At 45.7% G+C, this 13,614-nt stretch overlaps 2 protein-coding genes across 2 annotated transcripts in view; one reads left to right on the top strand and one right to left on the bottom strand.

The window, feature by feature from the left end:
• Positions 1–3,039: 3,039 nt before the first annotated feature.
• On the top strand, positions 3,040–4,899 carry Wdr5b (WD repeat domain 5B). Its single transcript, NM_001024766.1, is given in 1 exon segment — positions 3,040–4,899. A coding segment is annotated over 1 exon segment (987 nt). The 5' UTR covers positions 3,040–3,437; the 3' UTR covers positions 4,425–4,899.
• A 1,074-nt stretch (positions 4,900–5,973) lies between these two features.
• Positions 5,974–13,614, bottom strand: part of Fam162a (family with sequence similarity 162, member A) — a 29,262-nt gene continuing 21,621 nt past the window's right edge. Inside the window, 3 exon segments of the mRNA NM_001399276.2 lie at positions 5,974–6,343; positions 8,546–8,654; positions 13,064–13,172. Coding sequence (NP_001386205.1) covers positions 6,251–6,343; positions 8,546–8,654; positions 13,064–13,172 — 311 coding nt within the window. The 3' untranslated portion in view covers positions 5,974–6,250.

The raw sequence follows: 13,614 nt of genomic DNA, 5'->3' as shown, positions 1-13,614 counted from the left end.
CACCTGTGATAGTAATGGGTGCTGGATTACAAGAGGAAATTCATTGGGATTCTCTCAGAGTTGGCTAAAACCAGAATTGACAACTGTTAAAGCAAATGTCTCAACAAAGTGTTTCAATTGTAGTTACCTTTGAGGATATAAAGAGGGACCTGAAGACTTATGAAAAGAAACATTTCCGAACCAGAAATCTAGTCACATCAAAGCAATAACAGGAAGAGGAAAAGCTGCTGGTTTACTCTGCAAATAACACTCCAGTGCATTTGATGTATAGCAGATAGCACCTTAATTAGTCTGTCCTGATATACTTTGAAGTTTTAGAAGTTTTGTTAATATACCCACCTGAGGTGGGAGCAGATGGCTAGACTGTCGAGATTTCCCATTTTCACATACTGCATATATTACAGAAGAATGCTTTATTCCTCTAGGCTTATGAGACAAAAGAAAACAAAAAGTTGGTATATTTTGTTACTCTGACAGTTTCACTCTTTGGGGGTTTACTGGCCAGGTAGTTTTATGAAAGAAACTAAACTCTAAATGAAAACATAGCTTTGGTTCCTGTAAACTGTTTCATGTTCAGTACACAATTGTGGACTGTACAGATTTACCACAAAGCTTGAGTGATTTATGCCCATGATTCACCTACATAAGGGGGTGTGTGTGCGTGCGGTGCATGCGTGTAAAGAGAGGTAAGAGTCTCATGAAGCCCAGGCCAGCTTTGTAGCTGATAACTTTGAACTGGCTCCCATGCTTCCAATGCTGGGGTGCTGGAATTAAAGGTAGGCACCATTACACCCAACTCTTGAGAGGTGCTGAGGGCTGAACTTGCAGCTTTGAGAATTCTAGGCAAGTATTCTGCCTATTGACCCATATTTCAACCTGACCCACGTTTGAAAATTACTAAGTATGCATGCTCATTTGCAGTAATAAAATTATGCTTTACACATTTCTGTCCATGCTCACTTGACAAAAGGAAATTAGTGGAGTCCAGAAGAGGGACTGTAACAACTAGAACAACAGGTAAGGAGAAGATAGAACACAAAAGACCAATGTTGGGGACAAAATAGTACAGGACTTGGAAGTTGTGTGGGCAACAAGTTGTAAGCACATGATTTACAGGGTAGCATGATTACTCACATGCCTTGGTAATTAGTTACTGATGATTTCTGGCTTGCAGAAGATGGTGCTTTAAAGTTTATGGATCAATCAACACCTTAAATGCTGCATCATCTTTAACTTTTAAAAGCTACTCAGTTATAGGTGATGTTCATTCCTGTTTATTCTGACTAGTTTTTGCAGATTGGGTAGAGGCTTGGGAACTGGATTTGTAGTCCCAAGAGCTGCTTTAAGGAAACCAGTTAAAACAGCCCTGAAAGGAGTAATCATCCAAGGCCATGTAAGTCTGGCACATTTTTAAAAAATGACTTTCAGTACTTCTATTTAAAAACTACTGAGGAGGTGGGAAATGAGCATTTGTGTTATATAGATGGGAGGCTTGGGAGAAACAGTTCTGATTTTTTTCAATGAACAAAACTTAGAGGTCACCTTGTCTTATGAGAAGGGTAGGTTGTTAGAAAAGGATAGGCATGATATTGCTTAGGAACTCAAGATTCTACTCTTGACTGCTGCCACCTGGGGATTACTATTTCCTGTTGAACACAGTCACCAAAGCCCACTCCTCCCCAAGAACCAAGCAAATCCTATTAATTTGTTAGGATAGTTTGTTAATACAAGAATATGAGTAATGACGAAAAGTCTGTTATTCACAGCTTTTTCTTTCTGGAAGTCCCGATGCTATTTATAAACAAATATCCTACAAATCAAACTGTTTTTTACTCTTCAAAGTAAAGTCACGTCTAAATCTTACCGACATCAAATTTGTGCACCTTTTGTCCCTCATGTGTGTAGTAGTGAACTAAACCACCAGCACCATCCTGTTAGCTCCTAGGTTTTACCCATTATTTCATTTTGGCTTTTAGTCATTATAAAAATATGTATTTACTTAGCTATGCAATGTGTTTTAGGTGAGTTAATAAAAATGGAAAGTTTTGAATTGATGATATAGTCTCTATATCAGAAGTCACAGTTAAGATGTAGCTCAGTGGTTAGGATCATTGGCTGCTCTTCAGAGGGTTTGGACTGGATTCCCAACACCAATATGCAGCTCACAACCATCTGCAGCTCCAATTTCAAGACAATGGGATGCCTTTTCTGACCCTGAGTAGTGCATTCACAAAGTACACACACACACGCAGACAAAACATACACCTAATCAACGAGAGTAATCCATTCTCTCTTCCCCTCTTCCTCTCTCCTCACCAATTTAAAGGGGCTGGAATGGGAGCTTGGCCAGTAACCAGCACCAACGGACGCGGTACAAAAAAGAGGCAATCCGGGTGTGGTAGCAATCCTGTAATCCCAGTACTCTGGAGGTTCAGGCTTTAAATTCTAGTCTAGTCTGGGCAACAGTGAAACCCGAAACCCTGGGTCAACACCATGGTCCCTGCCCCCTCGTGAATAGAAATGATGGTCCACACCTGCAGCCTCAACACATTGGAAATGGGAGTCATTAGGACCATGAGTTCAGGTTCGACTATGACATGACTATCAGAAAGTACCAGTAAAAAAGGACACACTGAAACAAAATGTTCCTGATGAAGAGGGCAGTTGCATGCAGTCTTGCTTTATTGACAAGACAGAGCTCTGACGTATCAAGAACCTGAATTACTATCTATTTCCTGCGGAAGCGTAAACTTTCTGGGTTAAAAACCAAAGGTTTGCTGATTGCTCCCGTCAAAATCTTGGGTTCTTAGAGTCTGTGCATTGGCTCTGTTTCAGTCTCCTTGCTACAAAAGCAGACCTTGTGACAGCTAGACTCAGTCGGGGTAGGCGTGGGCAGAAGCCCCCTCAATATGCACAGCCTTCCTGAAGTGCCTGCTGCTCCCCTTCCTGCACCCAAACCTCTCAGGGAAAAAACCCGGTTCAGTGTCAGCTTCCTGTTCCGGAGAACCGGAAGCAAATGCTGACCTCCTTCGGCGCGTGCGCAGCCTGGAAGGGTGTGTACCTGGCGTCGTCCTGGGCTCTGCTTGAGCCTCTCAAATCCTGATTCGTGTGACGTCATCCGTTGCTCACTATTTCCCGACATTTTGGAGCTTGGGAGGGCGTGGAAGACGACTTTAGGTGCAGCCCCCAATCACCGCTGGTCGTCTTAGTCCTTTAACAGCACCCGGCACGATTACGGATCCCAGGACCACTGTGATCTGTGATGCTATCGAAGAAAGCAAGAGCGGAGTGTTCCAAACTTTGCTGTTGACTGGGAACGGACCTTAAAGAGGATCTCCTGTTACAATCAAAACCGTCCGCCTTCCAACGGCAAGTTTTATCTTCTGTAAGGTTTGGGGCCGGGGCCGGACGCCTGCGCAGATTGTCGAGCCGGATCCATGGCAACCGAGCATCTGCCAGCGGAGAGAGCACAGTCGCCCCTCTCTGCCCCACAGCGGGTGGAAGAGCCACAGAAACCCAACTATGCTCTCAGACTTACTCTTGCAGGGCACTCGGCGGCCATATCATCTGTTAAGTTTAGTCCTAATGGCGAGTGGCTAGCAAGTTCTGCAGCTGATGCACTAATTATAATTTGGGGAGCTTATGATGGGAAATGTAAGAAAACACTTTATGGTCACAGTCTGGAAATATCAGATGTTGCCTGGTCTTCAGATTCTAGTCGTCTGGTTTCTGCCTCAGACGATAAAACTCTCAAGTTATGGGATGTGAGATCTGGAAAATGTTTGAAAACACTGAAGGGGCACAGCGATTTCGTCTTCTGCTGTGATTTCAACCCACCATCCAACCTCATCGTTTCAGGATCTTTTGATGAGAGTGTGAAAATATGGGAAGTGAAAACAGGAAAGTGCCTCAAGACTTTGTCTGCTCATTCGGACCCCATTTCTGCCGTACATTTTCATTGTAATGGGTCCTTGATAGTGTCCGGAAGCTATGATGGTCTTTGTAGAATTTGGGATGCTGCGTCAGGCCAGTGTTTAAGAACACTTGCTGATGAAGGTAACCCTCCCGTGTCTTTTGTAAAATTTTCTCCAAATGGTAAATACATTCTCACTGCAACTTTGGACAGTACTCTTAAACTGTGGGACTACAGTAGGGGCAGATGCCTGAAGACATACACTGGTCATAAGAATGAGAAATACTGTATATTTGCCAGTTTCTCTGTTACTGGTAGAAAGTGGGTTGTGTCTGGTTCAGAGGACAACATGGTTTACATCTGGAACCTTCAGACCAAAGAGATTGTACAGAGGTTACAAGGTCACACAGATGTTGTGATCTCAGCAGCCTGTCACCCTACAGAAAACATCATTGCATCGGCAGCATTAGAAAACGACAAGACAATTAAAATATGGTCGAGTGACTACTGATGAGGAAAGCCAAGTTAGACACAAAACTGAAAGGATGGTTTCTTTGAATTCTGGCATGGCTCAACAAATTGTCCTTGTATGAGACTGAGACATTTTAACTTGCAAAATGAGACCCTGTAAAAAGTCTAGGACCTGGGGTTTTTGAGGCCTAATCTCAAGGCCTGCTAGAATCTCGTGTGTTCATCCCTGGACAGTGTCTCGTTCTCTTTCAATAGCTTTCCCAGAGGGGGATGGTTTTTGGAATATCTAGAAAGGTGACACAACAGGATGACTGAGGGGGAGGAGGGACCTGTAGCCTCTGGTTTGGGAGGTCATTAAGGGCAGTGACATTAGGGAGGTACTGGGAGAATTGGAGATGTTTTACATTTCACTCGAATATTTTTGGTGTTATTCTACACGATGGGGCATCAAATTGCCAAATTAATCTGTCAAGTTGGGGACAATAAATCACAGTCTGGTTTGTTCTATGAATGAACACACAATCCAACACACAGTGCCTTTTGACGATAAATGTGCAAGTGATAAAAATAAAAGCATTTGATACCTAAAATGAAGCAAAGGCAGAAAGTACATATAGACGGGCAGCATCAGGACCATTAGAAACTGAAGCCCTTGGCAGCGTTGCATTGTAATGTGTCTCATCAAATTTCCCAACAGTGGCATGGGGTACAACTATAACTCTGAGAACTAGTGTGTGTGGTGGCTATGATGGTGCCATCTGTTAGCACTAGGGAGGCGTTGAGCCAGTGAAGTGTTTCAGCAGAAACTACCTGAATACCAGACACCTAGGAAGCACAAGGACAAGGCTAATGAAGATGTACTGATAGCCGTGTTTACTTTCAAACACTAACAAGGACAGGCCCAGCAGTTCCATAAGTACAAAATGTAATTCCCTGAGAGTAGAAAAGAAACTAATTGGGAGGGCTGGAGAGATGGCTCAGTGGTTAGAGCACTGACTGCTCTTCCAGAGGTCCTGAGTTCAAATCCCAGCAACCACATGGTGGCTCACAACCATCTGTCATGGGATCTGATGCCCTCTTCTGGTGTGTCTGAAGACAGCTACAGTGTACTCAATAATCAAAAGAAAATAAACAAATCTTAAAAAAAAAAAAAAAGAAAAGAAACTAATTGGGAGCCAAGCCATGAAGTAGGAGGTGACAGTGGGCGGCCCCTACCAGCAAGTCCATGATGAATGATAAGCGCCTCAAAACTCTTGGCTAGGGCATTCTTAAAGGCTCTCCAAAATGCCTCCTCTTACTGGCATGCTAGACTATTCAGTGCATGGTCTGGTTTCTTTAGAGGCTTTGGGGAGCCAGCCTCCACAAAGGCACCCTGGCTTCTTATCCTGTCAGAAAGGTATGCCGAAGAGAAACGTACAAGGCCCATGTCTCAGGATGTACACGTCACCTTTGGTAGGTGAGTAGATACTAGATAACATACCCGACGCTCCAAAGAGATAATACTAAGTTTGGAATCATTTGCCTGTTTCCACTTTGTGAAGTGGGGAGGTTAGGTTTTACTTGGATCAAAGGAACAAAACACAGACAAATCATTCTCTAAGAAAATTTACTTGTTTCTCTACAGCAGAAATAGGGAAGTGGAACACATCTGTGCACATGTCTGCAAAGTGGGTCTCAGATCACATCCTTTTTTTTTTTTTTTTTTTTTTTGGTTCTTTTTTTCGGAGCTGGGGACCGAACCCAGGGCCTTGCGCTTCCTAGGTAAGCGCTCTACCACTGAGCTAAATCCCCAGCCCTTATCCTTTCTAAAGCAGGCTTCTTGTTGCAACCGTACTCCTGGCTTTTCCAAATCCAGCACAAATACGTCTAGTCCGCTTTGGCCTTCATAGCTGCCTCCTCTCTCAGACGGGCTTTCCTTTCTAGGTTCAAGCTTGTTAAAGACTCATGTCTTTTTGCAGCCTAAAAGGAAAGACATTTGAAGAGATGACAGCAGGCTTGGAAGGCTGTTCTCCCCTCATTCTGAGAACAGTGGGTTAACTGCAGCACAGGCCAGGTGGTCAGCTGCCTGGACACTGGACAGTCATGCCCTCTACACACTTTCCACTCCCTTCTGACTTGGGAACCCAACAGCCCATCCAAGAAGCACACAGCTCCCCCTCCTGCCCGTACGCACTCTCTCCAATCCTGAGTCTTCCTCACGTCCTTCCCTCCTTTCCCGATGTACCACTTCATCTTCATTTCTCTCTTCCCCTCTTTGCTTCCCTAATCTGTGCATACACTTCCCTCCCTCCCTTTCTAGCCCTTTTTTCTTTTAATAAAACAGTTTCGGGAATCCCAGGCTTTCCCCAAATATTACCCCTTATGACTTCTAGAATCATCCCTGAACTTCACCCTTTCAAAGCAGCTGGCAGCAGGGGAGCAGCCTCCATTTCCTTGGCTTCCTCAATGGGAACTGTTAAAACTTGTGTGGAGCTAATGTGGTCAGATCAGTGTTTATGTCAAGTACATGGATCTAGCAGCCTCAGAAGCTGGGATTTTCTGACATCCGCATTACTTCACATGTGAAGAATTTGGTGGGGGGAGGAGACTGACGGGAAACAACTGTCAATGGTAAGGATGAAGCAAGCTGGTAACTAACTTATCTCTTCTAAGTGATCTTAGCTCAAAGGCTTTTCATTCCAGCACACACCCTTGGAAGGTGCTGGAGGACGTCCTGGGGTAGTTTGCTTCTGAAGATCTTTAACGTCAGCCAGCCATTTCTCGGAGTTCTAGAAACCCATGTGCCTGTGCACAGGCTTCTAAAGGTTTTAGTCTGAGAACCATGAATGGGAGGTCAGAGGTCAAGTGGGGAGATGGGAAAAGTGAAGTGGGACAGGCTCATTTTCAAGAGGACTTCACCCAGGTCAGCACCCTTGACCCTTTGTGCTCCTCGGAGGCCAGACTGAAATGGCTTTTATGTGACTGCAGGGCGTGCAGAGTCACCAGCTCACTTCCTTCTCACTCTGGAGTTGCTCAGGAGAAGATCAGTTGACAAGCCCTTCTTTAAAAAGGTTCCCAGGAACTGGAGTTACAGATAGTTGTGAACTGCCACGTGGGTGCTGGGAACTGAACCCAGGTATGCTCTGCAAAGGCGGTAAGAGGGCCTGACCACTGAGCCATCTCTCCAGCCTCCAAAGCAACCATATCTTAATAACAAGACGGTTTAATAGGACATTTCAATTTTTTCTTTTTAAGTTTTTGTCTTTTTACTTACTATGAGTTTTGGAAGGTGTACGGTGTGTGTGTAAGCTTCAGGGCTTTCATTGTAAAGCCTGTCGATGAGAAAGCTTCTCTCTCAGGTTCTCACATCCAGTAAGGGAGCTTAACAGTTGTGCTGTAGAACACATTATGTACCGAGGAGGAATTTCACTCTCACCTCAGTTATGTCTAGGTTCAAATTCTGTCATTAGGGAGATGCATGACTGTGGGCAAAGTGCCAAGACTACTTTAAAAAGTTATTTACTGCGTGTGTGCAGGCACAGACACACATGAGCTATGGAGTGCATGTGGACACACATGAGCTATGGAGTGCATGTGGACACACATGAGCTATGGAGTGCATGTGGACACACATGAGCTATGGAGTGCATGTGGACACACATGAGCTATGGATGAGCATGTGGACACACATGAGCTATGGATGAGCATGTGGCCACACATGAGCTATGGAGTGCATGTGGACACACATGAGCTATGGAGTGCATGTGGACACACATGAGCTATGGATGCGCATGTGGACACACATGAGCTATGGAGCATGTGGAGAGTCCAGGATGAGTCTTAGGAGTTAGGGCTCTCCTACTGCCTACTGGGATGAAGGGACTGAACTTATGTCATCAGGCCTCTGCCTGCTGAGCTCGCTCTCTCTGCTGCTAAAGCCTCCTAGGCTGCCGTTTCCTCCTCCTGTGGTAGCATCTCTCTAGCAAGGCTGTAGGTGCAGAGGACACCACTCAGAAGAGCCTAGAGTGCAGTAAGCATCCAGTCAGTAAATTAAGACAAAGTATTCTTGGAGCCAATAAATTACTATGAGGTATTCCCGTTCTCAGAGCAAATGGACATGCCAATCACCACTTTTCCCCATCTTTGGGGAGGGCGTGGAGAGACAGAGGAGCCCACTCTCACCTTCTTGCCCTCAATAACCATATAGACGCATCCTGCCACTGTTAGGGCAATCATTAAATAGCTGACCTTCACCCGGATCTTGTTCTTTGCAGCGTCAAGCATCTCAAACCTAGTAACAGGGGGAGAAAAACATTGTTAACTCTTTTCTTTCTAAACCTGTAGCAGGGCCAGATGTTCTGTGCATCACGATGCACACAGTGGTGTCTATAAATAGAAAAAGAAGCTAGGACCTAGGGACCTCGTACTACCTTGGAGAGGGTGGGCCAAGCTCACAACTCTATATTTTTGGTTGTTCTTTTTGGAGATAGGGTCTTTCTTGCTTTCTAGTCCAGTCTGGCCTTGAACTCATTCTTCTCTCAAAAGGCTCTGCTATGAGCTTATATTATAGCAAAAACATGGTTCAGAAAGAAAACAAACATGGAGGAGTGAATATCCTTTGTGTACTCCAGTTTTCCACTTTTTGAAGGAACAGAGGGTTGAGACAGGGTTTCTCTGTGTAGCCCTGGCTGTCCTGGAACTCACTAGAGACCAGCTTAGCCTTGAACTCAGAGATCTGCCAGCCTTTGCCTCTCTAGTGCTGGAACTAGAGGCATGTGCCACCACACCAGGCTCGACTTTACCCAGTTCTAAACTTCCTATGTATGGGTGTTTTGCCTGCATGTGTGTCTGTGCACCATATCCATGCAGTATCTGAGGAGGCCAGAAGAGGGCACTGGATTCGGATCCCCCAGGGCCAGAGTTATAGAAGCTTGTAAGCTATATGTAGGTTCTGGAAATTGAACCTCCCATCTGGGTAAAGCAGCCAGTGCTTTTAACCACAGAGCCATCTCTGCATCCCTGATTACTCTAATTTTGGACTTAGGGTTGGGGGAGGTTAGAAACTATGTTACCAATTCAGTCTTTCCATTTTTACCAATTCATCTAAAAGTGCACTTCAGACAAAATTCATGTTTGCTGGGAATAATGGCAGAAGCCTTGAACCCAAGCAGAGGCAGGAGCAGCTTTGGGAATTCAAGGCTAACCTGTTCTACATAGCAAGTTCTAGGATAGCCAGGGCTACACAGAGACTGTCTCAAAACAAACAAAACAAAACAAACCTTAGGCTTCATTTCAAATAATGCACTAAATGGTCACTTTTCTCCAGCTGGTAAGGCCTGAGATCGTCTGGCCAGTGAAAAACCCTTACCGATGGTCCCATAGTGTTAATCTTGTCGTGAAGGGTTTGCCAGAGCTCTTTGACAACAGAGCCTGTGCTCTTTGGGAAGTGCCTAGAACCTGTAACTGACTGCTGACCTATGTGGCTTCATGGAGAATTTCTCAGGCAAAACCGAAGAGGCCTAAGAGCCTCTAAAGAGAAGGTTGCACATAGGCCAAAGTGCCTGAATCGGGTTCCCAGGACCCCTATGGTGGAAGGGACGTGTGTAAGTTGTCTAACGTTGACACAGTTGCTGTGTCACAAGCACTACCCAAGACACTAAATAAATACTAGTAAATTAAGATAGAATGAGAGAAGGCTTTATGAGCCTGAAGGAAGGCACGAGGTGTGGCTCAACCGCTGTATGGTACCTAGGAGAGCCTCAAGGCAGGACACATGAATTCCAGGTGGGGTCTGTCTACCTAGCAGGTGTGACATTACCCATAAATAACGGGACTGGAGTGCTTTTTATGTCCTTCCCTGTTACCTAGCATCAGCAAAGGTAACAGCTTTCAAACACTGCCCTGGAGGAGCCCAGGCAGAAGGACCCTGAACATGCATATGTGATGTAGGAGCTGGGCTGGGAGGCTGAAGTGTGTGTGGAGCTCTCCAGTTGCTGAAGCTGGGCCTGCAGGATGGAGGAAGCGGACACATTCTAAAGACAGTGAGTGCTCAACTGCCTAACTGAAATCATTGGAGATCTTGCTGGCCACAAAAACAAACAAGAAACAAAACCATTTTTAACAGGTGTGATTTGAATGAGAATATCTCCCCACAGTCTAGAGCAAATAAATACTTGGTGACCTGGACCAGCAGGCTGTTCTTCAGTGATAGGTTCCTAAGGGGGAGGACTGAGGATGAGGGAATAAAGAAGACGGAAAGTCAGGACCAGCCGATGACTTATGCCAAGCACGTTTATTAAGTGCGGAATCTCAGAGAGTTTGAGAGGAAGGTGTGGGAATGGGTCAGAGTCCGTAGAAGCTTTCACACAGTGGGATAAAGGCAGCAAGAAGCTAATCACGCAATGCTGCCTGGAAGGAACATCGGCTACCTCAAGTGTGTCACCAATCAAGCACTTAGTGGCTTGGGACTGACGAGTCCAGTTTCTTCAGGGGAAAGGGTAGGTTCCCAGGAACTAAAACCTTAAGTTGTTTGAGGCCCTGGCCCCAGACTAGAATCTTGTCATGTCTACCCCTGGGCAAGGACACAGAGCTAGCATTCTTTCTGCCCTTCAATCAGGGCTTTGTTTCCAGTGGGTGCCACTGTTTGAGGAGGATTAAGAGGCGTAGTCTTGTTGGACAAAGTATGAAGCCGGGGGCAGGCTCTGAGGTCTCCAAAGCCACATGCCTTTCCTACTTCACCCTCTCTATTCCCCGCTTACAGTTTGACATGTGAGCTCCCAGCCACACAGCTCCAGTCTCTATGCAGCCTGTTGGACCCTCTGCAAGCTGTAGTTTTTAAAAGCAACTTAAAAGGACACTGTTTAATATGATTGACAACTAATCTAACTTACGATCTTCCCAAACAGTGGCACAGTTTACACTTAGAGACCATTTACAAAGGGAAACATATTTAAACTTGGCCATGACAGTTGCCACCCATCTCAAAAGGAACACATTTGGTTTAAAAAAAAAATCACATGAATTTGGAAGGAAAATGTGGTAGGAGCTGGAGGAATAAGTGGCTAAATTAAATCAAATCACATTTTATGTACATATGAAATCCTCAAATAATGATAACAATAAAAGGCAAGATAGTATCAGTTCTGAGAAGGTCTTTGAACCAGACACGGGAGGCAAGGTTTGCTGAACAAACACTGAACAGCACCCCTTCCCCACGTCCCACCTCCTGGTATAGATCATCTTGTTTTTGCTAAAATATCAGAAAACCAGGGCCCAAGTAAGAGCTGGGTTAAGGAAGACTAAGGCTTTCCTCTGGAGTGATTCCAGTGACAACCATGTGCTCTCGAATGCTCAACCAGCAGGGGCAGCAGGGCTCTATGAACACGAAGCAGATACAACCTGTCTATCTGGACAAGATGTGCTGCTTGAACCCTGGTCTTTTTCAACTGTGACTTGAGACCAGAGCCAGAAGACCCAGGAATAGTCTCGTGTTGACAGGGAAATTAGTCAAGTCCCTTACTTTGAGGAGGAGAATGACTACAGGGGAGAGTTTCACTCCCGGCCAACTTGCTGGCCATTCAGCACAAGGCTGAGCAACGCTTCTACCTGAGACAAGTTTGCCCCAGGGATGTGTGACAGTGCCTGGAGACACTTTTGAAGAGAGTCCTGCTGACATCAAGAGGGTAGAGGCCAGGGATGTGGTTAAACATCTCTCAGCACACATGGCAATTCATAAAGCCCCAAGTCTTCCAGTTCAAAGTGTCAACAGTGCTAACTGAAGCTGCAAAATCCTGGCTGGAGGGACCTGCAGAGGTCAGAAATTCTGAGAGTCTAACTGCAGCCGAGGGTTAGGGAGGCAGCTGGGAGAGGAAACCTCTCCTTGTTACCGGAGGGATACCCAAGGTGACCAGTGTTGGATGAGTTTGAGATTCGATTTGCTTGGGTCTTTGAGGTTTTTAGTCCAAGATTAATGCACCTGCAGATTTGCGTCTATGTGAGGGCAGAATACCCTTTGGAAGTGTGTGAGGTGGGGTGGGGCAGCACTTACCTTGAAGGAAGCAAAAGGGCTGAAGAGGACATTAGATTCCTGAAGGTCTCCCATTACACCCACCCCTTTTGGTTTTGAGATAGGGTTTTTGTATGTGGTCCTGGCTGTCTTGGAACTCACTCTATAGACCAATCAGGCTGGCCCTAAACTCAGAAATTCACCTGCCTGTCTCCCAAGTGCCAGGACTAAGGCATGTGCTAGCACCACCTGCCCAGGCCTCGCCTCTTAGTGTTTCTATGACTTCCTAAGAGTGTCACCACCTGTGGGCATTTGGATGATGTTTAAGATCCAGACTGAAGCAGGACAACACTATTAGTCTCAAGGCTGATACTTGGGTGGATTTTGTAGGATGTAGTTATGGTCATTCTGCTAAGCTTAAAGACCAACTGAAGGGGTGTGCACTGCCGATTGCTCTGCTCTGGAGCTAGACTAAACTTTAGTACCCCACAGATCCTTCAGTCACTAGGAAACACACTAAACACTTTTCCAACACTCTCTGGTCTGGGTACTCGCCAAAGAGGAAACATGCAGAGAATGAGGAATGTTCTACATCTGGTGAGTAGATTTTAAACAGAACTCAAATGCACTCTGCTCTTTCCTTTACAGGTCAGCGAGAAGCACAGGCTGCACACAGCCCTCAGTTCAGCACTCACGAGATTGTCTCTGGGATCTCTTCCTCCTTCTTGAAGCGGCCTGACCACAGCAGGATCTTCTTCTCGAAGTCTGTGGGCTTGTGAAGCGGCACCCTGTGTCTGTAAGACTCTGTGGGAAAAAAACCAGGTAGGAATCTGGCTTGAGACGTTAATGTTCAAATCAAGCAATGACAACATACTGTTTGTATCTTTCAGTTATTCATTTAACAACAGCAGGAGACTCAGGCCGATCCAGACTTTGTGTTATGAGTAGGACTGCACAGAATGCCTCGATTCCCGACGCATTCCACAGCACCCGAGGACTCAGGCAGAAGGCAAGCCCCAGCCACTGCGAAGTGGAAAGATGGTGTGGGGAGGATGAGCGGGGAGGCCAGTAAGGCCTGCCAGCTCCATGGAGAGGATGAGCGGGGAGGCCAGTGAGGCCTGCCTGGCTCCAGGACAATAAGGAAACGGCGTATCAGTTCTGATTACATTAAAAGACCTTCAACCCCAAGCTATGAAAGAGATCTGCTTGACGCTGTTGCCTAAGTATTGGTGATTGGTTCTAATTG

This window comes from Rattus norvegicus, chromosome 11 (genome assembly GCF_021556685.1).
Source record: "Rattus norvegicus strain SHRSP/BbbUtx chromosome 11, alternate assembly SHRSP_T2T, whole genome shotgun sequence".
NCBI lineage: Eukaryota > Metazoa > Chordata > Mammalia > Rodentia > Muridae > Rattus > Rattus norvegicus.
Note: the sequence above shows the minus strand (reverse complement) of the source record. Positions and strands in the feature narration are given on the sequence as shown.